We start from the raw sequence: 27,306 nt of genomic DNA, 5'->3' as shown, positions 1-27,306 counted from the left end.
GCACTCCAGAATCCCCAGCAGCAACTGAGGACCACTTTGGGAGGATCCAGTGAGCTGAGCGCTGAGGAATTGATGCTTTCAAACTGGGGTGCTGGAGAAGACTCTTGAGAGTCCCTTGGACAGCAAGATCAAACCAGTCAATCCTACAGGATATCAACCCTGAATATTCATCAGAAAGACTGATGTTGAAGCTGAAGCTCCAGTACTTTGGCCACCTGATGCAAAAAGCTGACTCATTGGAAAAGACCCTGATGCTGGGAAAGATTGAGGGCAGGAGGAGAAGGGGGTGACTGAGGATGAGACGGTTGGATGGCATCACCGACTCAGTGGACATGGGTTTGAGTAAACTACGGAGATAGTGAAGGACAGAGAAGCCTGGTGTGCTGCAGTCCATGGGGTTGCAAAGAGTCAGACATGACTGAGTGACTGAACAGCAACAATAAGAGAGCGGAGAAGCCACTCGAGGTAGCAATCAGGTTTGGCAGTATCAGCTAGTTCCTCCCTTTCCTCTCCAGCAAGATGCACATCGTCTGCAGTTGGTGGCTGTGAGGTAATGCTGGTTGCCAGGAGCAGCAGCTGGCAGTGCCACTGAGAAGACAGGTCCTACTCCATGTGCTCAGAAAGACCCATTCAGAGCTCATCTCCCAGCATGTCAAAACCGCGGGCTTGTTCAGAGTGTTACAGAGTGACAGGACGCTGAAGCAGGATGTGAGTGCCAGCTGACCACGTGGCAGGTGCTAATCAGCCAGTCTGCCCAGACCGGAGAGACCAGAAGCAGCAAGTGCGGATAATGAGCTGCAGAGAGGTATGGCTCCTCCTGGGAGGCTCTCCGTGATTTTCCTGAGATGGTGATGTCACCCACGTAGAGCTCTCCAGCCTGTATCCCCACCTCCTGCAGGGACAAAGGGGACTTGAACCCCAAGTGGGGGCTGCAGAGCTCTCCAAACAATGAACAGGGTGATCTTCAGATCATTAAGAGGAAGATGACCCTGATAAAAGAGAAAATGGATTATTTAGCAGAAAGTTTGGAAAAATCCTGTGAGAGAGCCCTGTGTGGTCTGGGAGAGCTGACGGGGAGATCTCTGATTCTGGCCTCCAGTAGCCACGTGGCTTCCTCCTCCGGCCTCATCACCTGGCCTTCACCAGCGTTTTTCCTCCTGAGAATCCTGGAGAAGGGGCTGATGAGAGAGATTCGGTTCCCAGGCGACCACCCCTCAACTGTTCCTGCCCCCGTGCTCTCAGCTCTGACACCTTGGGTTGGCCTCACACAACCTGAGAGACACCTTGTAACACATTTACAGGCCCGTTGGCTCAGGAGCAGCTGGTGGGGAGGCAGAGGCCCCAGCCTGCCAAGACCTAAGCCCCTGGGGCCCGTTTCTCCTTGGCTGGGACTCAAGCAGCAGCTGGCATTTCCAGGGAGGGAGATGAAGTTCTGTTCACATCCCCTGTGTGGGGGAGAATCTCTTCTGGGGTTACTCTTTCAGTGAGTATCTGTAAGAAAGGAAACCACCCCCTTGATATTCCTGGAGAGGATCGGAGACTCTTTGGAGAGTCCCACAAGCCTGGGGCCTGTGGGAGCTGGCAGCTGCAGGTGGAGGGGAGGCAGGCACCTGAGTTAGCAGGTGGTGGGCTTGGCTGGCGGCCAGGTGCTGGCGGGTGGATTGCGGGCCCCACACACAGGCACCAGGTGGGGACTTCAAATGCTCTGATGGCTTTGCTGGCCCAAAGGGCACAGGCTGCCCATGGACGGGAAGGCTTGGGGCGGTGGGGAGCCTGGGCAGGAGGATGGGGTGGAGGAAGCTGCCATGCAGAAACTGGTTTCCCAGACTCTGAAAGTGGGGCCCACCCTGCAGTGTGGGGTGTACTCACCTCAGAGGGGACTCTGCAGGGTCACCCCCGCTGAAGCCTGCTCCCAGGGCTCTCACAGTTCGTGTGGCCCCCGATGAGCTCACACACCCTCTCCCACGGCTTTGGGGACCTTTTAAACTGTATCTACAGCCCACACTGCTCTCCTGATCCCTGGATTTCCCCTCCTCCACACACACACACACAGCTGCCCGGTGCACATTACACTTGGCCGTGACGGCAGCTCCAATCCCACAGGCTCTTCCAGGCAGCTAAGAAATCTGCGCACCCTTCTCTTGGTGGGGGTCCCACCCAGGCCATGAACCCCTGAGTCATCCCAATCTCCTCCCTCTGGCTCACCCCACCTCCACCCCCCTGCACACAACAGGATGTTACCCATTCTGCCGGTGCCTGGCTTCCTTGCAGGCAGGAGCCAGATAATTGTGGCGGAGGAAGGTCACAAAGGATGTGGACTGTGTCTCTTAATTGGAAAGTTGGGTTTGGTTAAGAGGAGTGAGCAAGAGTTTATCAGGAAGCGAGGCATCAATTAGGGTCATTGGGAAGTCCTCAAAGTGAGGCAGAATGGAAATAGGCAGAAATAAGCAAGATAATATGAATGAGTAGGGGTACTTCCCTGAAAGTCCAATGGTTAAGATTCCATGCTGCCACTGCAGGGGGCATGGGCCTGATCCCTCGCTAGGGAACTAAGGGAAATAAAATTCTGTATGCCTTGCTGCTGGGCCAAAAAATAAAAAAGGACAAGGGAAAAAAAAACATCGGGTTTGAGCTTCCTCTGTCATATAGCGATTTCCCACTGTCTATCTATTTTGCATATGATAAAGCATATGTTTCAATGCTACTCTCTCGTTCATCCCACCTTCTCCTTCCCCAATTGTGTCCAGAAGTCTGTTCTCTATGTCTGTGTCTCCACTGCTGCCCTGCAAATAGCTTCATCAGTACCATCTTTCTAGATTCCATATATATGCATTAATATATGATATTTGTTTTTCTCTTTCTGACTTACTTCACTCTCTAGAACAGGCTCTAGAAGGGTCATCCACCTCACTAGAACTGACTCAAATGCATTCCTTTTTATGGCTAAGTAATATTCCATTTATATATGTACCACAACTTAATCTATTCCTCTGTTGATGGACATCTAGGCTGCTTCCATGTCCTAGCTATTATGAATAGTGCTTCAGTGAACACTGGGATACTCTATGATAACCTAGAGGGATGGGATAGGGTGGGAGGTGCGAGGGAGGTTCAAGAGGGAGGAGACATATGTATAACTGTAGCTGATTCATGATGATGCCTGGCAGAAACCAACACACTATTGTAAAGCAATTATGCCCCAATTAAAAATGAAATTATATATATATATATAAGAATAAGTGGAAAAGGCATAGAAAGTATCAAGAGGTGAGGCTGTGAGGGGCAGCTGGGGACCACTTCGTGAGGGGCTTCAGACATCAAAGGCTTTACAAGGGTGTAAAGTACAAGATGCCATAAGACTATTCTGGCAGCAGTGCAGTGGATGGGTCAGAAGCAGGGGGAGGTTGGGGACAGCAGGCTGGTCAGGAGGCCACTGTGAATGCTCAGAAAGGCAACACAGTGGTTCATGCCCATGATTGAAGAGATGATACTGATGTAAGAGGTCACTGCAGAATGTACTGTGGGTGGGATGGGCCCCCGAGCAAGACTGGGAGGAGGCACAGTTTGCTGGGCACGAAAAGGTGCTGGTCTGGGAGTTCCCTGTGGTCCTCCCGAGAAAGCATCAGTTCCTTATGACAGTGGAGCGGGCAGAACAAAGGGCTTTCCTGGTGGTGCTAGTGGTAAAGAATCCACCTGCCAATTCAGGAGACATAACAGACCCAGGTTCAATCCCTAGGTCAGGAAGATACCCTGAAGAAGGAAATGGCATCCTTTTCCTTATGCCACTGGAGTGGCATACAACCCACTCCAGTATTCTTGCCTGGAGAATCCCATGGACAGAGGAGCCTGGCAGGCGACAGCCCATGGGGTCGCAGAGTCAGACATGACTGAAGTGACCGCATGCACACACGCAGCCAGAACAAAGACAATGGCTTGAAAACCAGACAATTTGGACCCTAGAAGAGACATATCACTTACCCATTATGTGAATTTGGACAAATCACTCAACCTCTGGGATATGGGAAGGGGTGGGCTAGTTAGTAAGTAAATAAATAGCCCAACGTCTGGCACATAGGAGATACTCAATGTGTCATTTGAATCAGAGTCAGAATCTTTGGGATTCAGTGGCTGTTTTCTATACTAATTTTTGGAAATTGGAGAGGTACAAATAATAACTAATAGCAGTAATGGAATTAGTCAAGTCTTGAGGAAGGCAGTCTATTTTTATGGCACCAGAAATGTTCTAACTGGCTTACGGTCATTTCCTCTGGCACCATCTTCCTTTGTACTGAAACATGTTTTTTTAAAAAAAATCTTTTGTTCCATTCAAAGAAGGGCCTGACTCCTCCACTTTCATGTCATAGCATACTCTGAGGAATATTCTCATTCCCTTCCTTTTACCTTTTTGTGCCAGGGCCCTGGAGAAGAGCCAGGCAAGGTGGTGCTTATCTCATTTGCAGTCCTCAAAGAGAGAGAAGACAAAGCGTGTGCTGTGCTAAGTGTCTGGAAGCTGTTTATTTGATTTTTGGCTTGTCTTTGTTCCAACATGAACTGAACTATAAACAAGTGGGAGCAGCTCCTAGTAGGTGCTGAAATAGCTGAGCAGTGAAATGCCCCCAGTGGCCCTCACTCACATCTGCCATCTCCATGAATCTTGCTAAGCTCACTCCTGTCCAGTCCTGAGATACAGAGACAGACAGAGGGCATTGCATCCTCTATCAATGCAAAGTCTTGGCCACCAGAAGTGGGGTTGTAGCAGCACAAGAGAGTCAATGGGAATAGGGTAGAAATCCATGCAGAAAACTGTGTTGTCTGCAAGATTCAAGGCCCATTTAAGACCTTAGGAGGGCAATGCCAGATCGTTCTTTTATGGGCTGACAAACTAAGACTCTTTTGTTGCAGGAACAGAAATTAAGTTGAGCTAAATTTAGCAAAAATGAAAAAAAAAATCAGAAGGGTTGGATTTCTTGTACGGACACAGAGGGTGTCTGCTAGAATCAAAGGCAGATAAAAAGCCAAACCTCAAGAAGGGACTGGACGAAAAGAAAATGAATCAGCTTAGCTTTGGTCAGTTGTCATCCCCCCGCCCCCTCCCCACCGGTCCAATCAGTCTGGTCTAGGATCTGGGACTTCTCTTTTTATATATATAAATAATTTTATTTATATATTTAGGATGCGCCAGATCTTTATGGGGCTTCCCTGGTGGCTTGGATGGTAAAGAATTCACCTACAATGCAGGAGACACTGGTTTGATCCCTGGGTCGGGAAGATCCCCTGGAGAAGGGAATGGCAACCCACTCCAGTATTCTTGCCTGGAGAATTTCATGGACGGAAAAGCCTGGCAGGCTACAGTCCATGGGGTCACAGAGAGTCAGACATGACTGAGCGACTGACGCTTTCACTGTCAGTTGGATCTCTGCTGCTTGGGCTTTTCTCTAGTTGCAGAGAGTGGGGGCTACTCTCCAGTTGCAGCGCACAGGCTTCTCATTGCCGTGGCTTCTCTTGTTGCAGAGCATGGGCACTGGGGCATGTGGGCTTCAGCAGTTGCAGCAAGAGGGCTCAGTGGTTGTGGCACATAATAGGGACTGGATGCATGGACAGGTTGACTCATAGGAAACTACTATTTCTGAGGTTCAATATGGTTGAATAACACCAGTTTCATATTGTTCAACTGACCAGAGACATGTGTATGTTGAATTGCACTGGTACCTGGCTTTGAATCTTCATGATGGAACTTGGGGCAAATCGTGGGTTCCATGGGTGGGAAGGTCCTTCCTGACTCCAAGGTACTGGAAATACAACTTCCAGGTTGAATCCTAGGGGCAACAGTCGGAGGCAAGAAGAAGCTTAGTCATCAGAGAGCTCTGGGTCAGATGCTAGCCAGGCATAGCCCCCACTTGTGCAGGCCCTGGGTGAGTCAGGTAGACCTGCCCTGAGTTGATAGCACCACCTCCTCTCTGAGCCAACTCCCTCCCATTTAATGGTGAAAAAGCAAGGGGTAACTTTTTCCAACTGAAGCTTCTGGAAGATCTTAGGCAGCACAGCCAAACTGGGCTGAACCCAGGCCAGCATCCTGGGCTGCAGCTCAGCTCAGCAGAGGAAACCAGAGCCTGAGGTGGACACTCTTCCTGGCTGGGAACCAGGTGTGGGCAGCAGCTGAGGGCCCAGGGGACATGGCAGGCTTTGTGCAGTCCCTCCCCTTAAACTCCATCTTCAGTAGCATCCATCTGGCAAGAGGCCCGGGACTGACCTGCACACATGCCCGGGGTCCTGACTTCTCAGGGCAAGACTCTCAGAAGCATTCCTTCTGAAAGAGTGTCCGCTGTTTTCAGCAGATATGAATCAGTCACTGTTCTGCCCTTTCTGAGAGCACAGCTAGGAATGGAGGGTAGATTTTACAGCATGCTAACTGAAGAGCAGGGGCTCGCCTAAGCTCTTTGTGTACATTCTCTCTCTTAATTCTCTCAAAACCTCCTTTAGATGGAAGGGGCTAACAGCCTTGTGTGCTGGAAAGGAATCTTAGCCTAGAGCACTGAGCAGAGAGCATTTGAATGGGAAAGGGGAAAATGGGAAGGGGAAAAAATAATCCACAAGATACTATCATAAAATATTCTTAAGCCACTCCAAGGTTAAAAAGAAACCACAGAAATTTCCCAGAATTTCAGAGCCCTTAGTGGATGGTAAGTCTTCCCTCGTGGCTCAGACAGTAAAGAATCTGCCTGCAATTCAGGAGACCTGGGTTCAATGGTTGGGTTGAGAAGATCCTCTGGAGAAGGGAATGGCAACCCATTCCAGTATTCTTGCCTGGGAAATCTCACAGACAGAGGAACCTGGCAGGGAATAGTCCATGGGGTCGCAGAGACTCAGACACAACTGAGCAACTAATGCTTTCAGCAGTCATAAGAACTATAGATTCATGTAACAGTGTGAATGAACCCCAGAGGTGTTGGAAAAAAAGGTTCACCCAAAAGACTGCTTCTTGGATAATTCCTTTTATATGATCTTCTAGAACAGGCAAAACAAATCTGTGGTTGGGTTCTGATATTTCTCTGCTAGAGCAGTGGTTGCCTCTTGCGAAAGGGAATTAACCTGGACAAGGCACAAGAGAACTTTCTAGGGGAATGGTAACGTTCTGTACCTTAGTAGGTGCTTGGGTGATGCAGGTATATGCATTTGTCAAAACTCAGCAAACCTACACTTAAGGTTTGTGTGCTTCGTTACATATAAACTTTACCTCAAAAGATTAAAAAAATTAGATAAATATTGAGCTTTATTATTAACTAACTGCATGCTGAAGCAGTTGATGGGTAGTGTACCAGTGCTTACAATTTGCTTTGAAATTAAACTATAAAAATAAGGTTGATTTCTTGGAGTATTACTTAGCCATAAAAAGGAATGCATTTAAGTCAGTTGTAATGAGGTGGATGAGCCTAGAACCTATTATACAGAGTGAAGTAAGTCAGACAGAGAAAGATAAATATCGTATTCTAACACGTATATACAGAATCTAGAAAAATTGTACTGAAGAATTTATTTACAGGGCAGCAATGGAGACACAGACATAGAGAATAGACTTTTGAATATGGGGAGAAGGGAGGAGAGGGTGAGATGTATGGAAAGAATAACATGGAAACTTACATTACCACATGTGAAATAGATAGCCAATGGGAATTTGCTATATGGCTCAGAAAAATTAAGCAAGGGCTCTGTATCATTCTAGAGGAGTAGGATGGGGAGGTAGATGGCAGGGAGGTTCAAAAAGGAGGGGATATATGTATACCTATGGCTAATTCATGTTGAGGTTTGACAGAAAACAACAAAATTCTGTAAAGCAATTATCCTTCAATAAAAAAATAAATTAATTTTAAAAAGTAAGGCTGATTTCTAAATGGATAGAGAGATGATGAACAGATAGCTATGTGATAAGGCAAATAGAACAGTGTCTTACTAGCAGCATTTAGGTTGCGGGTATGTTGCTGTTTGCTGTGAAATTCTTTCAACGTGGCTGTGTTTGAAATTTTTCATAGTAGTGTTGGGGACATGCAATGATGTGGAGCCCTGGGGTCCCCTAGTGGTGAAGCAGAGGGGGTCCCCAGAGCTCAGAGCTTGTCCTAGAGCTCCTCCCAGGATCACCATCCACCATTTTTCCATCCTTATTCACCACTGTCACAATTCTCATGTGGGACCCAGTTCTGAATAAGCACAAAAATACACATCTCCCTGGCTCTCCCTGTACAGAAAACAAAACAAAACAAAACAAAACCAGAGGCCCAGAGAAGCCTTGCCCAAGTTCTCCCAGGACTGCTGATCTCTAGTCATTTCTCCACATCAGGTTTATCGGAGCCCATTTCCCCCCAAGATCACAGGCTTTTGTTTCCTAGCCTGGAGCGCTGAATCACACCTGTGCACAGGAATACAGGTAACCGATCCCAGGCGTGAGGAGTCAGTGACACATGGGGCAGTAAAACAAACCTGGGCTGGGACTCCGCCTGGCGTCAGCTCCCTTATGTGTATTTGAAGTCATAGGAAACCAGAGCAGTTTCTACAAATAAATAACCCAGGGAGAGCCAAGCCCTCAGATCAAAGGAGGACTCTGGCCCAAACTTGAACCACAACCAAGCATGCTCCCTCGACTCCAATCTGGCGGGCAGAGAGAGGAGTGGAGAAGGCCTATCGGCTGTGCAAACATTCCCCGTCTCTGCCCTTCCTGGGTTTGTGTGAGCCTGAGAACGGGAGCTGGGAGGAAGGCTGTGCTCTCTGAACTGCGGCCAGGCCCTGCCTCAGGACATTCCAGCCTGGCTTCCAGACACAGCAGGTGCCAGCACATTGGCCTCTTGTTGTGTCCGAACCTAGGGGGCTCCCCTGTGGGCCGCACGCTAGTCTCAGGGCTCTCACATCAGCCCTCTGGGGCCCCTGGCCCTTTGTGGAAACTTTCACAGCCCAACTCCCTTGTCCTAAGTCTGGTGGCCCTGATGGACCACTAAATATTGGGCTTCCCAGGTGGCATGGTGGTGAAGAATCTGCCTGCAAAGCAAGAGATGTGGGTTCCATCCCTGGGTTGGGAAGATCCCCTAGAGGAGGGCATGGCAACCCACTCCAGGATTCTTGCCTGGAAAATCACATAGACGGAGAAGCCTGGCCAGCTATAGTCCATAGGATTACAAAGGGGTGGACACACCTAGGGACTAAACAACAACAATGAGAACCTACTGTACAGTGCAGGCAACTCTTCTCAGTGCTCTGTGGTGATTTAAATGGGAAGGAAATCCAAAAAGAAGGGGATTATGTATACGTATAGCTGATTCACGTTGCTGTACAGCAGAAACTAACACAACACTGTAAAGCAACTATACTCCAATGAAAATTAATTTTAAGAAAAGGGAAGGGGTTTCCATCAATTGTTGTTCTGCAAATAGCTGTGATTCTGGTATGCTCATGAGAGGAGATTAACTCAGGGTCTTTGTAGTCTGCCCTCCTGGCTGACTCCATCTGGGCTTTAACTGAGACCTGACGATTAGTGGAATGGAGGATAACATTCCAAGGACTGCATGCAAAGAAGTCCTGGAGCAGGAAGGAAGCTTGGCATCTTCAGAGGAAATGATGAAGTGGCCATGGGGGCAGGAATGGGGCCTGGTATGAGAGCATGTTGATGAGGAGGCTAGGCTGTGCAGGGCTGGACGAGGAGTTTGGACTTCATCCTACATTCAATCGGAGCCATAAGAGGGTTTTACACCAAAACATGTCATGCTTTGGCACACTGGCTGGTCTGTGGGTGATGGACTGGGGTGGGGGTGGGGAGCAGGCTGCTAGGTGGTTCTTGTGGAATCCTACAGAAAAGTCCTGGACCACGGTGGTGGCAGTGACTATCTTTTTTCGTAATGTGAGTCACCCTTCCTAGGGACACACAGGTTTGGGGGGAGGGCGTGCACAATTGGAGAAAGGAAATCTCTTTTCCCAGAAAACTCATTTGAGGCCTCATCTATGAACATGGACACTTTATGAGAGCAAAGAGACTTGTAAGAATCAACCTTCATCTTGCCCTCCCCTTTGGGCTCCTTAGGATTGTTTTTCCATAGCAAATGTCAGAGACACAGCTCAAGTTGGCTTAACCAAAAAGGAACTTTATTGGCTCAGGTAGCTGAGAAGTCCGGGGACAGGACTAGCTTCAGGCAGAGTTGGATCTGGGTGCTCAAGTGCTGTCTCTCTCCAGGGCTAGGTTCTGTCTGCTCTGTACAAGCTTCATTGTCAGGCAAGCTCTCCCTGCACTGAAGCCAGGATGGCTCCAGCAGTTCCAAGCTTGTCAGCCACCGTAGGATGAGAACCAACTTTCCTAGTTCTTTGTCTCGGGTCATGTGACCACCCCTGAACCAATCACAACAGCCGGGGAGCTGAGCATGTTCATTTGCCAGGCTGGGTCACATGTCTACCTAGGGAACCAGGGTGACTGAATCGGCCCCACTTGAACCACAGGGACTGAGAGTGAGGGAAGATGTAGTTCCCTATAGGGTGGTGGTGGTTGTTGTCCAGTCACTCAGTCATCTCCAACTCTTTGTGACCCCATGGACTATAGCCCGCAAGACTCCTCTGTCCTCCACTGTCTCCCGGAGTCTGCTCAAATTCATGTCCATTGAGTCAGTGATGCTATTTAACCATCTCATTCTCTGTCACCCCCTTCTCCTCCTGCCGTCAATCTTTACCTTCACTCATGGACCTAACATTCCAGATTCCTATGCAATATTGTTTCTTTACAGCATCAGACTTTACTCTCACCCTGACACATCCACACATGAGCATTGTTTCTGCTTTGGCCCAGCCGCTTCATTCTTTCTGAAGCTATTAGCAATTGCCTTCACTCCTCCCCAGTAGTATATGGGACACCTTCTGACTTGAGGGGAACTCATCTTCTGGTGGCATATCTTTTTGCCTTATCATACTGTCCATGGGTTCTCCAGGCAAGACTGCTGGAGTGGGTTTCCATTTCCTCCTCCCGTGGACCACGTTCTGTCAGAACTCTTCACTGTGATCCGTCCATCTTGGGTGGCTCCACACAGCATGGCTCCTAGCTTCCCTGAGTTACACAAGCCCCTTTGCCACAACAAAGTTGTGATTCATGAAGGGGTCCCTATACAGCAGGCCTTTTTAAGCCAACCCCACCTGACTGGATAATTGATGAAGCGCGGAACCAGGCGGGCCCTGCTGTGACGAGAGGCATTGTCTCTGTCCTGGGTGTGTGGTTTCCTGCCATCCTCTATCTTCCCCCCTGAGCTCCAGCTCCACCTAGCACCATCCCCCTGGTGGGTCCCTCTGCCTGGATTCCTTCCAGAACCCCTGCCCTGTCCCTTTCTTCAGGTGTCACCTTCTCAGTGAGAACTTCCCTAACCATCCACATAATTTAGCAGCTTCTCCCCACCTCATCTGCTTGACATTTCTCTATGGCTCTTGACAGCATCAAACACATACAGGATGCTCTTATTTGTTCTTTATTCCTTCTCTGCTCCCACTCACCCCCAGTAGACTAAGCTCTAACCTAACCCAGGGCAGGGTCTTTTCCTGAGTGGTTTCCTCTGTAGTCCAGCGTCTAGAACCAGCATACAGGAGGCCCTCAATAAATATGTGTTGGATTCATCCAACTCCAACAGAGTCCTCTGGGCGGCACTCTGGTTCTCGCCCATCCCTCCCCTCCGTCCCAGCCAGCAGCATCCTTATAAAATACTTGTGTTCCCCTGGCTCCTCTGTTCTGCCAGTGTCCCCCACCCCCCACCCCAGCTTTCAGGATAAAGTCCAGACTCCTGAATGTCACTCTGAAGGTGCTTCAGGTCTCGCGCTCTGTTTGTTTCTGCCGTGCCTTGGTGTGGGCTGCACCCTCCCCCTTATTTAGCATGGATTTTCTGCTCTTTGAAACAAAGGTATTTGTGGGATCGAGCCAACATGTCTCCCTGTGGAGGATGGATAGGAGGGGGCCAGCAGATATCCCAGGAGGTGGTGGTGGTGGTGGTGGGGCTGGGGCATTTTCACAGCAATCTTTCTGGAGTCTCAGACTCAAGTGGGCACATCTATGGGGCAACCGCAGGTCAGGAGAAGTGCCACACCAACTGCTGATGCTAGTATTTTAGGTTAAAAAACACAGCAGATGAAGTGTTTCTGGCTACAATCACTTATCCAGCTAGAACAGTGGCTACCACCCACCGGGAAGGTGTGGAGCCCATGGTCTGACACAGGCAGCTCCATGTTCTGACTCTGTCCTGGGAGAGGATGCCCTTTGAGGGTCACTGGACTCTGATCAGGCTGCTCTGAGCACCACCTGACTTTCCAGCTGCCAGCCTCGGGGGTGCACAGGGTTCTGATGGCTGTACCTCGGGGCATTTGCCCGGGACAGGGTGCAAAGGACAAAAGCCCCACAGCCAGGCAGCATCCCAGGCTCCCTGATGAGCTTTCCTTCCGCAAGGAGAGGAGCGTCAGCTGGTGGGACTACTGTGCCTTCTGTGGTTTGTGACCTGCAAAGCCAGAGTTGGAACCCAGCTCAACTTGTCCTTGATGTGGCAGTTCCTGGCTTCCCAGGTGGCTCTACTGGTAAAGAATCCACCTGCCAATGCAGGAGACAAGGGTTCAATCCTTGGGTCAGGAAGACCCCCTGGAGAAGGAAATGGCAACATATTCCAGTATTCTTGCCTGGGAAATCCCATGGACTGGCAGGCAACAGTCCATGGGGTCTCAAAAGAGTCAGACACGACTTAGCGACTAAGTTACAATGACCTGTCCCCTCAAACCTACTTACATCTACTGATTATCTACTAATGTATAAGGAGATGAAAGAGGCTGAGGAGGCTGGAGTGGGCTGGTGGAATGTACCCTGTCTTTCCAGGTGGGGATTGCTTATCTGTGGCCCCATCTGATGAACTGGTAAGACCAGATAGATGCCCAGTGGCAGGGAAGGGCAATCTTGGGAGGCTTCTGGGAGACCAATCTTGTAATGGCAGAAAGCATCATGCGCCCTGCGGACTCAATGTTGGGGCCAAAGGGACAAGGTAGAGGGGGGCCCAGCTGGCCTAGCAGGGTGCTTTCTCCCCACACCTGTATGCATGGAAAGAACTGGGACACAGGACACTTGGGTTATTTTATTTATTTTTTTAATCTTTTGGCCATGTCACACGGCCTGCGGGATCTTAGTTCCCTGACCAGGGATGAAACCCATGCCCCCTGCATTGGCAGCCTGGAGTCTTAACCGCCAGACCACAAAGGAAGTCCTGGGTTATGTTTAGAGTAGGCACTGCCCTCTCCAGAGAGTTCTGGGTTTGCTGGAAGAAGCCAGCATCCTTGGCTGCAGCCTCTGGGCACCTCAGGCAGTGGCAGAGGCAGGCTGGCCTTGGACTTGGTGAGTCTTGGGAGAAGCACCCATATCAGTAATCTGACTTCCTGTCTTCCTCCATGATCATAGGGCAGAAAACCAGTTTTAACCAACAAGGACCTATTGTCGAGCACAGGGAACTCTGCTCAGTGTCGTATGGCAGCCTGGGTGAGAGGGGAGTTTGGGGGAGAATGGATACATGTATATGTATGGCTGAGTCCCTTTGCTGTCCACCTAAAACTATCACAACATTGTTAATCAGCTATGCATGTCGCTTCAGTCATGTCTGATTCTTTGCAGCCCCATAGACTGTTGCCTACCAGGCTCCTCTGTCCATGGGATTCTTCAGGCAAGAATAATGAAGTGGGTTGCCATGCCCTCCTCCAGAGGATCTTCCTAAACCACGGACCGAACCTGTGTCTCTCAAGTCTCCTGCATTGGCAGGCGAGTTCTTTCACCACTAGCACCACCTGGGAAGACCTTAATCAGCTATACTCCAATACAAAATTTAAAAGTTTAAAAAAAAGAAAACCAGTTTTAAGAGGGAAGTTACTCTTTTTTTCCTCAATTGAGGGCAAGCCTTAAAAGGATGTTTTGAAAAAGAGTTATAATTTAAAAACATATTGGCTTGTTCAGTGCCTCCAGTTTCTGCTTCAGCACTCCCACCTGTTTTTTCAGAGAGCATTGGACACAGAGCCCAAAGTCACAGAGCAGGCAAACCTCCAAGTGGGTTGTTCCTCCAGCAATCTCTGGGCAAACCCATTTGTTCATTGTCCACATCCAGTGGGCAGCCACTGTGTGCCAGGGTGTAGGAAAGAAAAATGGGTTTATGTAGTGGCCACCTTTCAGGAGCTTGTAGCCCAGTGTGGAAGACATCGAGGTGCTCCAAAGATAGAATGAGAGAATTTGAAGAAAGGTTTGATCAGTAAGCTGTGGATGAAGAGGAAGAAGCAATTGCTGTAGACTTTAGGGCCAGGGGCAAATTCCTCAGGGGAGGTAGACAGGGAATCTTAAAACAAACTGCCAATCTCCAAAGGTCAAGTGTGGCATCTGGAAGCATGGTGGTAGAGAAAAAACATTTTAGTCAAGGAGTTAACAGAGCATGCGCGAGTCCATCCGGGGTCAGCAGGAAGTTGGTGTAACAGTCTGGGACCAAGAACAAGTCTGCTTTCTTCTTTTGTGTGTGTGTTGTTTTAATATTTATTTGGCTGTGCCAGGTCTTAGTTGCAGCATGCAGAATCTTCAGTTGCAGCACGTGAACTCTGAGTTGTGGCATGTGGGATCTAGTTCCCGGACCAGGGATCCAACCCAGGCTCCCTGCATTGGGAGTGGGGAAACTTAGCCACTGGACCGCCAGGGGAGTCCCACACAGATCTGCTTTGAGTACTATTTCCTTCTCCCCATTTGCCACCTTCCCAACAGACCCCCTCACCCCACAGATGTTGTGTCTTGATCCATGGAATCTTTCAGAAGAGTGGTAATTTAATAGTGGGGAGTGTCAATAAGTCATCTTTTATTTATTTATTTTTGTCTCCCTCCTCTTCCCTTTTGGGAGCTCTGTTTTGCTTGAATCTGAGTCATAAGCCAAGCCCTTGTGAAATAAAACATGAACCAAACAACCAACCCAAAGGACTGGGTCTCAGAGGGGGCAGCCATCTCCCCTACCTGGCCAAAAATCTTAAAAAAAAAATTATTTGGCTGCGCTGGGTCTTAGTTGGCACTCAGGGTCTTAAGTTGTGACATGAGAACTCTTAGTTGCATGTGTGGGATCTTAATTCCCCAACCAAGGACTAAACCCGTGCCCCCTGCACTGGAAGGTGGATTCTTAATCACTCTACTAACAGGGAAGTCCCTCGTACTTTTTCTAATAAGAAAGCTATTTCAGGACCCAAGGCCTGCTATGTCTGCCACACTTCACATTGTCCAGGCAGAACTTTTGCCCAGAGCCCAGGGTGGGGTGTCTACTAGGTCATATTTGTACTTTTCCCCCAGCTCCATAAACACGTCACTCCACTGGGCATGAGTTTCCTATGTAAAGTCCTCTGTGTTGAGCTTTTGAGAAAGCATTTTTGTGTAGCGGTACCTCTCAGGGAATGGCATAGCACTACCCATCTGTCAGTGAAAGAGGTAAAAATCCCATTTTAAGTCAGGCCAATGACTGGCTGCATCAGGCATTGAAGGGAAACCAGACAGGGATGATGGTGATAAACTGACATATGGCAGCTTCCAGTCCAGCAGACCACTCACTTTCCCTGTATCTCTTCATCCGTCTAGTACCCTTGAAAGGAAGCTGCAAGGATTCCCCCATTTTACAGCTGAGGAAATGGAGGCTTGACGGTTAAATGAATGGTGAAGTTCACCCACAGCTCCTAAATGGGAGATCTGAGGCTTAAATTTGGATCTTGTCACACAGCCTGCGTGCTTAGCCAAGGCATTCTCAAGCATTCCTGAGGTTGACACTTAACTGGTGGTTGACAAGTGTCTCTGGACTGAGTTGATTCTCTGAACTGGTGGTTCTTGAGCAACATCAGAATCCCTGGAGGGCTTGTTAAAACACAGATGGCTGGCCCACCCCTGGAGTTTGAATCAGTCGGTCAGTAGGTCTGCAGTGGGGCTGAGAATCTGAGGTTCTGAAAGGTGGAGTCAAGAATGCCACCGTAAAAACTGTTGCTCTGAACCGTCTCAAAGCTCACTCTAGTTTGATCTTCTAAACCACTCTGAGTATCGAGGCTCTAAATTGGAAGTTTCTACAATGATGGAAATGTTGTAGATCCATGCGCCCAACATGGTTGCTGTTGTTTGTTTCATAGCTAAGTTGTGTCTGACTCTCTTTGTGACCTCATGGACTGTAGCCTGCCAGGCTCCTCTGTCTATGGGATTCTTCAGGCAAGAATCCTAGAGTGGCATTTGCTCCTCCAGGGGATCTTCCTGACCCAGGGATCAAACCCCCGTATCCTGCCTCTCCTGCAGTAGCTGGCAGACTCTTTACCTCTCGGTAGCCACTAGCTACCAGTGGTGACCAAACTCTTAAAAGTGCCTAGCCTGACCGAGGAACTGAGTCTTAACTGTATCTGATTTTAATTTAAATGTCCATAGCCACACATGACTTGTGGCTAGTGTATTGGACAGCCTAGCTCTAAACCAAAGGGCAAGTTAGATATGTCAATGTGGCTCAGTTGTTTACTCCAGTGTTTAACCTCCAATAAGTCATCGAGGAACTCTTCATTAGGGAACATCTGGTTTGCAGAAGAGTCAGGCTCATCATTTAGACTGTGATGCTTGATGCAGAGGGTAATGGGACCTCAAGATCCCTGTGGGAGCAGGGATCTCACTTCCTTTTCCACCAGGACCAGTGCAGCGCCCACTTGTGGGGTGCATAGACCATGTGTGTTACATGAACAGGAGGGGAGACTGGTTACAGACCTGCCTTCCTACCTGCTGTGATGGTGAAAGGCTTTGACGCTACCAGCCCCGGTGGCCGATTTGGTGATCAGATGAGAGGACCCAACAGGATTTGTTCAGATATTCTTGGGGGTGGGAGTGATCTGTGATAGTGAAGTTCTCTCATCACATGAAACTGTCCTCCTTGGCTCTGCAGGTGGCTCCCCACTGGGGATTTCCCCTCTCAGAGGAGGTATTTTGTTTGGGGAAGATAATTTTAAGACTTTATGGAAGTATAAAGGGTTCCTGATGTTTACTATCCAAACTGTGACTGAAAGCAATGCCCCAGTTGAAACAGGGGCTGAAACAGAAATGGGCCCAGTCTTATCTCTCCCTGTCTACCCAAACAAGCAGGGTGGCCGGGAGGGTGGTGTGTGCCCCGTAATTTGGAGTCAGATGGCAATTCTCTGATCCATTTACTGCTCCTGATTATAAGCAACAATCTTCTGCACTGTGGGTCTCAGTTTACTCATCTGTAAAATGGGAGGGTGGGACTGCACAAGATCCTTGCTACTCAAAGCATGGCCCACAGCCCAACAGCAGAGGCAGCCTCACTTGGGAGCTGATTGGAAATGCAGAATCAGATCCCACCCCAGACCCACGGAATGAGAATCGGCATTTTAACAAATTCTCCACATGGTTAGGTGCACGGCCAAGGGCTGACTGGAAAGGGTCTCTAATTCCATCAGCTCCTACATTCTGTGAGCCTGATGCTAACTGGCAAGTCGCTTGGTGGTGGTGGTAGTTTAGATGCTAAGTCATGTATGACTCTTTGCAACCCCCGTGGACTGTAGCCCACCAGGCTTCTCTGTCCATGGGATTCTCCAGGCAAGAATGCTGGAGAGGGTTACCATTTCCTTCTCTAGGGGATCTTCCTAGCCCAGGGATCAAACCCAGTCTCCTGCATTGCAGGCAGATTGTTTACCACCAGGGAAACCCACCTGGTTATGGGTAGTATTATTGTTTCCATTTTAAAAATGAGACAGCTAAGGCCCAGAGAGGTTGAATGACTTGTCTAAGGTCACGTGGCTGTTGAGAGCTGGAATTCAGACCAGGTTCTCAGAGTTCATCTCCCAGGCTTTCTCCCTTGGTAGCAAGCATCCTTCATACCAGCAGTTCCCACAACTTGCGTACTGACCACAGGTCAGGCCCAGAGCTTTATCATCTTCTATAGAGCCTCTCGTTTGATCCTCAAGCGAGGATCAAAAGGACCTTGGAGTTTAAGAGGCATTATTTCAGTTTTATGGGTTAAAAAAGTCAAGGCCTGAGTGGTCAAATGGTTTTCCTAATGTTGAGCTGCATGGCTGGCCTGGAGGAGGCCTCTGGGGCCTGTGCTCCAGGTCCCCACAGTGTCCTGCTGCTCTGAGCTGAGCCTAGGTTTGCGGAAAATGAGACTTGCCTTGGTGCAGGTGTGACAGAGTGACGGCTGTCCCACCGCCCAAAGCAGCTTCCAGGTCCCCCTGCAGCCCTACCGCACCTCCCCACACACACTCTCTCCTGCTCCCTACCCTCCACCCCTCAGCGCTTACACTGAGCCTACCCCACCTCCTTCTCCTCCCTCTCTTCGTGGTAATCCCTGAAGAGAGTTTGGCTTCTGCAGGCTGCAGGCTCTGCAGGCAGCAAGAGCCCGCCTCCCCCTGGGGGCGGGGATGCTGTGGGGCGTGGACCTGCTAATGCTGCTCCTCTCGGGGTTTAGGGGCCTCTGTGGAGGCTCGAATAACCCCGTGCTCCTCTTCTCCTTCAGGTGATGGCTTCTACTACCCCAAGGCAGCTGGAGGAAGAGCAGAGCCCCCGCCCCGGCTGTGTGATGGCAGCGAGGAGAGGCAGAGACAGCCAGGGGCAGGCGACGCCCTGCCCCTCCGCGTTCCTAGGAGGCCTGGCAGACACTCGGAGCTACAGCTGGATAGAGTGGGGGTGCCAAGCTTCTGGAAAACTTTAGCTTGTTATTGTGAAGCCTTGTGAAGCAGAGTGTCCTGGAGTTCCAGTCTTTCCTCCTGCACACTACTCTACCTGAGGGGCTCACCATGCCCTGCAAGGAAGGGGCCAGCTCACGACCAGCAGGAACCAGCCAGGCTCCAGCCAGCAGCTCCCCAAGGAAGCTTCTAGCATTGTTAGCCAACTTGCGTGCTTCCCAGGCCTTCCGCGGCTGGGCACCGTTTCCAGACCATATCTTGCCAGCTGGAGAAGCCGAGTCCAGCTCCCGCTGCCAGAGAGCTTTCAGTGGCCAAGTGGAAAAGCTGTTCTCCTCCCCTGGGGAAGAAGTCCCAAGTGAAATTTGAGAACCTTTGGGATGCATATCAACAGGACCTTTCTCCATGTTTCTGTGCTCAGGGCCCTGGGAGCCACTCGGGGGGCACAAAAGCCTGGAGGACCACCCCACCCCTCCCCAGGCAATGTGGGGTCATGAGCTCTTTGAGGCAGGGGGGTGCAGTTCTCTCTGCCTCCAGTGCCTCAGACACAGCAGATCTGTTTCATGTTAGGAGAAAGATTTTGAGCATTATCCTGCCAGGTGGAATTGTTTTTACATCCATCCTGAAACTGATGATTTTTGTCTCTGAAATGACCTAGGCTGTAATCAGAAGGTGTCAGGGCCACAAGTCCCTGTATCCCAACCTTCCACCCTGCATATGGGGAGTTGAGGCCCAGAGAAGCACATGCCTGGGTGAGGGTCACCCAGCAGTTAAGGTTGGAGGAGTGCCCACACCCAGAGTGCCTCCCATCCCCCAGGCACCGCCCTGCTCAGTGCCGGCCACATTCCTCTCCTAGCTCATGGCCCGAAGTTCAGGTTCGTGAAGCCCCAGGATGGCTTGGGGCTTCTTAGCAGCAAAGAACAAGTCAGTTTTGGTTTTGCTGAAGAGATGGAGGCTCGAGAGCTGGGGCCTGGCTTTCCCTGAGGACCACAAGACACTCCTGTCCCCAGTGTCCCCTTCTTTCTCTTACAAAGAGCGTGAAAACAGACACTCCTCTTCTGGGGACCGTGGGGAGAAAGGCACTGTTCGATGCCCCACTCCAGCGGCTCTGTTGAGGCGACTAGAATGGGTCTTGTTGTTCTCTCCAGGTCAGGCCAGGGCCAGGCAGGGTGCCTGCCAGGAGGACACCGTGGACATTGATGCTGAGAGCATTGTGCCTCCCTCCCCAGCCTCCCCAGCGCACCTGTGCGGGAGGGACCAGGCACAAGGCCAGGGCGTTCTGTTTCAGACCCTCCTGCCTACTCCGACTCACTGAACTCACACAAAGCACTTCACCTGGAGCTGGGAGGTCAGGGATGATCAGATTTATCCCTGAGCTGGTTCAGAGGCAGGAGCCTGCGTGGCATGAGAGACATCTGGCCCATTCCTCCGTGTGGGAGAATATCTGTTTGTTTTCAGGCTCCGGGGAGGATCTGAGGACATGGGCAGGGGAGCTGGAGCAGGCTGCTCTCCCAGCCTCGTTTACATACTCTAGTGTGCAACAGAGTACTTGAGGACAGAGATCTTTCTCCAAGAGTGGTACATTCTGAAAGGAACATCAGGCATCTTTTTTTTTTTTTTTTTAAGTTCCTCTCTTGAGGATTACCTAGACAAATTCCCATAGTCAGCTTCTGTCTGAGTAAAAGGAAAAAAAAAAAAAAAGTGGCTTTCATAAAATAAAAATGAAATAAAATTCATTTAATTCTGTCACACAGAAAAATAAATCCAGAGTCTAGGGCTGTGTCAATTCTCCATGGGGTCAGAGCCTAGTTTCTTACTCTCTGCTTTACCATCTTCAGCACATGGCTCCAACTACCTACGTGGCCAAAGATAGCTGCTAAAGATCCAGCCATCATATCCATATTCCAGCCAGCAGGAATGGGGGGAGGGGCATGGAGAAAGGCTTCCCACCTTCTGTGAGGACATATCCTGGAATTCACACACTGTACTTTTGCCATATTGGCTAAAACAATTCCAGAGACTGAAGAAGGTAGCCTTTATTCCAGGGGGCTGTGTGCCCAGACAAAACACAGGGGTTCTTTTCCAGGGAAAATGGACATTAGGGGACAATTAACTATCTCTGCCCTGCCTTCCTCTTGGATGGGTAATATTAAAAGGGTTTATAATACACAGGCATCCTATTTAAGATCTCAATATTATCATCAAGACTTGTTTTAGAAGCACAGACTAACATTCAGTCAGTTCAGTTCAGTCCCTCAGTCATGTCCAATTCTTTGTGGCCCCATGGACTTCAGCATGCCAGGCTTCCCAGGCATCCTCCATCACCAACTCCCAGAGTTTACTCAAACTCACGTCCCTTGAGTCGGTGATGCCATCCAACCATCTCATCCTCTGCTGTCCCCTTCTCCTCCTGCCTTCAATCTTTCCCAGTGTCAGGGTCTTTTCCATTGAGTCAGTTCTTTACATCAGGTGGCCAAAATATTGGGATTTCAGCTTCAGCATCAGTCCTTCCAATGAATATTTAGGACTGATTACCTTTAGGATGAACTGGTTGGATCTCCTTGCGGTCCAAGGGACTCTCAACATTAGAAATCAGCTAGTCCACAGCCTCATTTTTCAGATTAGGAAACTGAAGCCCAGAGAGGTTGATCAAATCAGCTGCAATCACACAGGAAGTTAATGGCATCTATTTTCTAGCATATGTTCAGTGGGAGTGTTTTTTGGTTTTCTCTGTTTTTTAACTTAAGAAGAAGAAAAACCAAAGCTTTATTCTGGAGGGTAGCGAGGTCAAGCACCAAGGATGAAATTCCATCCGTCACTGGGTCTCTGAGCTGCAGGACACAGGCAGGAAGTTGATAACGGGGCTGGCATGCCCCAATCTGCCCAATCCTGAGTCATGGCAGCTGAGGACTCCGCACTGGCCGGCTGGAGGGTGCCCATGCTGGCATGGCCTCTGTGTGTGCATGTGCCCTGTGTGTCTCTGTGTGTGTCTGCCCCACACACTGACTCCAGCCTGGTAAGCTTGCAGGTCTGACTTGGTGTGCTTCTGTTTCAGGGAGCACTCTGCTAGGATGGGAGCTGCTCACAGGCCGGACGTCTCCTTTAGGGTGATGCTGACCATCGGCTGGTTCACCCTGGCCCACTTTCCTGGTACTGCATCCACAGGTAAGCCACTGCACAGTATCTGGGCCTCTGCCTGTCAACAAAGAAGGTGTAGCCACTTCTGGAAGCAAGGGGCCGGGGGCCAGGAGCAGGAGCCTTGGGGCAAGGGCAGGGCCTCAGGGTTCTGGCCTAACCCTGCTAACTCAATGACCCTGGGCAGGTCTTATCCTGTGCTTTGGTTGCATCAGTCAGCCTTTGGGATTTCAAATTCAGTGTCTACAGGTGCCAGGCATGTGATGCAATGCAGTGAAGCTGGCCAGGTAGAGATGTGGTCACCTGTAGAATGCAGGCCCCTCTTAAGGAACTCACCCTTCTCAGTCCTGGCCAATGGTCCCCACATGGGAAAAGGGGGGCACCTTCTTCAGGATCTATTGAATTTTTAAGAGAAGCCAGAAATATAGACTTTTGTATAAAAGCTCTCTACTTGTTAAAGGATGGCAACCAATTGAAATTTTATCAAACACTCAGGGTGGGGTGGAAGAGACAAAAAACACACAGCTGCCAGCCAGCCTGCCATCTGGGAGCCACCTGACCTTCATGTTCCCTTCCTGATTTGCCATAAGATCTGGTCCATTAAGATACAGTGCATAAGATCATGGGCTTCCCTGGTAGTTCAAACAGTAAAGAATCTGCCTGTGATGCAGGAGACCCAGGTTCGATCCCTGGGTCGGTAAGATCTCCTGGAGAAGGGAATGGCAACCCATTCCAGCATTCTTGCCTGGAGAATCCCATGGACAGAGGAGCCTGGTGAGCCACATTCCATGGGGTGGCAGAGTCTGACGAGACTGAAGTGACTTAGCATGCACACACACCTTCCTGCTCCTCCATCCCCTCCCCAGTTATTTAAAAATCTACTGTTTCAGGCTCACAACTTAATCCCTAGTGAGAGAAAGAGAAGAGTACATTGAGGCTTGTTCACTGAGCAGGCATTCTCATGTTGTTTTGCCCGTGGCCTCTTCTGATCGCTTTCCCTCTGGGCTTTCCCCTGCTGTCCAGGGAGAGTCCCCTGTTTCTGAGACAGTCTTCTCTGTTCACCGTACATGGTACCCCACTGGGGTATAGATCCTTCTGAGCAGTAGAAGGAGGGACTCCTTCCAGTGCTTCTATTTGCAGTGTAACACCCACCACAGGTGCTTTGAGTTCAGTTAAACATTCAGACTCATGAGGCTACCACAGGCCGTGCTTATGCCTGTGTGCTCACTTGCTTCAGTCGAGTCCTACTCTTTGTGACTTTATGGACTGTACCTGCTAGGCTCCTCTGTCCATGGGATTCTTCAAGCAAGAATACTGGAGTGAGTTGCCATGCCCTTCCTCCAGGGGATCTTCTGAACCCAGAGGTTGAATGCATGTCTCCTGCATTGCAAGCAGATTCTTTACTGCTGAGCCACCAGGGAATCCTGCAGGCCATGCTGAGCATCAGGCTAACTTTGAAGGGTTTAGGACAGAAACACTACCTGCCATTGGTGTTTCATCAGGCACTCCTCTTTCATCAGAGTGGTCTTAGTAACATCCCACAAGCCTCCCAGAAGTTATCTTCTTTGGTTTCCCAGGTAACAGCTCCTTAGGTGAGAGGAAACAGGGCCATCATTGGACAGGTATGGAATCGCCCCACCAGAGCCAGTATCTCTTATAGCAACTGCATAGATGTAACTTTCAGGGTTGCCGTGTGGGATGTGCCCAGTCATCAGAGTCCCTGCACTCAGGGAAGCCCATAGTAAGACATCTCCAGCAGGATCGTTATAAATATAACGACTGTGTGTGCACAGTCACTCAGTCATGACTCTTCATAGTCCCCTTGACTAGCCTGCCAGGCTCTTCTGTCCATGGGATTCTCCAGGCAAGAAGACTGAATTGGGTTGTCATTTTCTTCTCCAAGTGATCTTCCCAACCCAGAGACTGAACATGCATTTCTTGTATCTCTTGCATTGGCAGGCAGATTCTTTACCATCGTACCTCATAGTTCCTGGTTTAAATACCACTGACTAATCGGGTCACTTTTGTTATAATTAATGTTGCTTAGTAGCACTGTTTATAGAATACCATCTTTCTCAGGTTTCCAGGGAAACAGGGAGAGAAAATTAACTAAAAGTCAAATTCTCATGCAGAAGGGGAAAGGGCTTTGCCAACTTTTCAAACATTCTTTCCAGGGGAAAGGATGCCTTGGAATACAAGTAATCTAGGTATATCACTGTCTAACTTTAGATCCTGTAATATCTTGAGGAGTCATCTGGTCTGCCCTTCATTTGATAAAGGGGAAAACTGAGCCCAGAAGAAGGAAGTTCACAGAAAATGCATGATGAACTAATGAAGAGCATGAGCTAAATCCCAGGGCTCCTATGTCAGGGGTTCTCTTTTCTCTCTAATGCCCTGCTTTTAGCTCTAGTAGGGAGGAGGCCAGAGCCATGAAAGTGCATGATAGCTCCTCCCACCCCATGATCTGTGCCATCCTTGCTGGGGAGGTTGGTGGATGGTGGCAGTGACACCTCTCTGTACTTGGCAGGGTCAGCTGAGTGCCCTGATCAGTGGCCTGAGTTGCAACCCTGGAATCCTGGCCATGATCCAGCCCACTATGTGTATATAGGCCAGGGCAGAGCACTGTTGCTCACCTCTTCTGCCACAGTCTACTCCATCCGCATCTCAGATGGAGGTAAGTCAAAATCTCCTTCCCCCAGTACTTCCCGTCCCATCTCTCTGGTCTGCTGCCTCTGAGCCCAGCAGATAGATGCAGGTTGCCATAACTTTAGATGGACAAAACAAATGTCACATGCTTAGAGCTCAGGTCAGAGCATCTGGTTGTTGGAGATAACCATCAACTCCAAGCACTTAAGGAATGCCTTGTCAGAGTCCAATCTTAATGAAAGAAGCATTTATAGAGGAAACTCCTTACTGGTGTTCTGAGCTGTTCTGCTTATCTGACTTTCAGATGCTTACTCATTGAAGGCAGAGCACACAGTGAAGGCAGCAGACCAAGCAGGCAATATTTACCCATTGCAAGACAGAGGAAAGTTAACATCATAAGCAAAGCAAACACAGAAGTACATGAAGGAGGCCTTCTTGCCTGCCTGGAGGAGATGGGGGCTCAGGAGGTCTGCCCGTCTCTCTGCTAGAACCTCATCACTAACACTTGTGTTCTTCAACCTCACTCCATTCCTACCTCTTCAGGAAAGCTAGTCATTAAAGACCAAGATGAGGCCATTGTTCTGCGTACCCGGCACATCCTGATTGACAGCGGAGGAGAGCTGCATGCTGGGAGTGCCCTCTGCCCTTTCCAGGGCAATTTCAGCATCGTTTTGTATGGAAGGTGGGTAGACATCCCCATGCTACTGTGGGTAACATGCCACCCTTGGATCTGATGCAGGGGAGATTGTCCATAGAAGAGAGGAAGGTGAGACAGCAAGCCTTTAGTGCAAGAAAGGAATTGTCATTACATCTTGCCAGATCACAATCACGAGCAAGACAGACACTAGCAATTTGGGTGAGTTGGAGAGGTACACGAGGTATTTTATTTACTGTGGCTCAGGTCTGGACTTAAGTTACAGAAACCCCTGCCAGCCTTTCAGCTGCTTTCTAATCATGTCATGGCTCAGGGAGTCTCTGTGAATGTTTATTAATAGGCTCTGATGGACAAGATAAAGAAAAATTCCAGGCAGCATTTGCCTCTGGCTGTGCTCCATCACCAAGCAATTGAGAGTTCTCAGAAGTAGTAGCCAAGAATACACAGGGTATGCAGTAGTTGTCCAGGTGATTCCACATCTGATATGGACCAAAATATAATGCACTTAGACCTGGAAAGAAGTGCCAACATGTTGACTGTTGATGAGTATTTCTGCTTGGCCTGTTGGACTCATTTTGTTCTGGCTTGAGACTATCTTGGTTGCTCGTGCTATGTCTACTGATTTTGGGCGGTCACCAGGTGTAATTGGTTCTACGGTGGCCACAGTGGGAGTCAGCAGCAGTGCCATCCCCTCTGGGCTCAGCAGCCACTAAACAGAGATGTTGGCCAACCACAGAGAGCCGTTTTCTCTCATAGGGCTGATGATGGCATTCAGCTAGACCCCTACTTTGGCCTCAAATACATTGGTGTCGACAGAGGAGGTACCCTTGAGTTGCATGGACAGAAGAAGCTCTCTTGGACATTTCTGAACAAGACTCTTCACCCGGGTGGCCTGGAAGAGGGAGGCTATTTTTTTGAAAGGAGCTGGGGTCACCGTGGAGTTATTGTCCATGTCATCGACCCCAAATCAGGAACAGTCATCCATTCTGACAGGTAAGGTTTGCCTTCACATCAACACATTCATTCATTCAACACACACTTACTGGACGTGTGTCCTAGCCAGAGGCCACTCAGGGTGCTGAGCTGTGAGCAAAACAGAAATCCTTGATCTCAAGGAGTTAGGTCTCTCCTTCCCGGGGCATCTTCCTTGTGAAGCTGAACTGAACAGGAACAGGCACATTCACACACACGTATGCACACGTACACACAGCATAGTTTCAGGCTCGGATCATTGGTAATTAGGGGGAAGACATAGGTGGTGCAGAGTAACTCAGGAAGGTCATCTTACATCACGTGGTCAGGGAGCCAGGTGTAAACAAGAGACATTTGAGCCGAGGACTTTGGGGTGAGGCTGAGTCAGGGAATGATTGTTCAAGACTGAGAGCAGCAAGTGCAAAGGGCCAGGGCTGAGAAAGTGTGTGATGTTCTCATAGGACGGAAGGGCCAGCAGAGAGATGGGAGGGCAGAGAGTGGTGGAAACGACATGCAATGATGTCAGAGTTTCAGGCAGAGGCAGGTGTGCGGCCTGGGAGGCCCAGTGAGGAGGTGGGTTTTATTCTTAGTAGAATGCAAAGCCACCAAAATACTTTAAGAAAAAAGTGATCTGATTTAGCCATAACTATGGAGAAGGAACTCACTCCAGGATTCTTGCCTAGAGAATCCCATGGACAGAGGAGCCTGGCAGGCTATAGTCCATGGGGTTGTAAGAGACAGACACAACTTAGCGACTAAACCACCACATTTACATTATCCCCTTCCTCTTGAGCCTCCCTTCTGCCTCCCCCATCCCACCACTCTAGGTCATCACAGAGCACCACACTGACCCCCTGTGCTATGCAGCAGCTTCCCACTAGCTCTCTGTTTTACATATGGGAGTATATATATGTCAGTGCTACTCTTTCAATTCGTCCCACCCTCTCCTTCCCCATTCTCTACATCTGCATCTCTATTCCTGCCCTGCAAATAAGCTCATCAGTACCATTCTTCTAGATTCCTTATATATACATTAACATAAACTTATGGCTGATTTGCATTTTTGTACAGCAGAAATGAACACAACTTTGTAAAGCAATTATCCACCAATTAAAAATTTGCAAAATTAAATAAATAAAAAAGAAGTAAAAAATAAAGAAGAATACCTTCTAATTGAAAGAATTGGCTGTTCCGTACAGAGT

At 49.3% G+C, this 27,306-nt stretch overlaps 1 protein-coding gene across 3 annotated transcripts in view; it reads left to right on the top strand.

Annotated features, from left to right (window-relative positions):
- Positions 1-27,306, top strand: part of CEMIP (cell migration inducing hyaluronidase 1) — a 161,180-nt gene that overhangs the window by 70,415 nt on the left and 63,459 nt on the right. For 2 of the 3 annotated variants that reach the window (XM_086364209.1, XM_086364210.1), the window contains exons 2-5: positions 21,752-21,861; positions 24,359-24,505; positions 25,021-25,159; positions 25,889-26,125. In XM_086364209.1, coding sequence (XP_086220335.1) covers positions 21,768-21,861; positions 24,359-24,505; positions 25,021-25,159; positions 25,889-26,125 — 617 coding nt within the window. In that variant the 5' untranslated portion in view covers positions 21,752-21,767. Of the gene's footprint in view, positions 1-21,733; positions 21,862-24,358; positions 24,506-25,020; positions 25,160-25,888; positions 26,126-27,306 lie in introns of those variants that run through there. The other variant, XM_086364208.1, reaches the window with a different exon arrangement.

The sequence above is a fragment of the Bos grunniens genome, chromosome 21, assembly GCF_055505025.1.
Source record: "Bos grunniens cultivar Pamir isolate PY7600 chromosome 21, Bosgru_T2T1.0, whole genome shotgun sequence".
NCBI lineage: Eukaryota > Metazoa > Chordata > Mammalia > Artiodactyla > Bovidae > Bos > Bos grunniens.
Note: the sequence above shows the minus strand (reverse complement) of the source record. Positions and strands in the feature narration are given on the sequence as shown.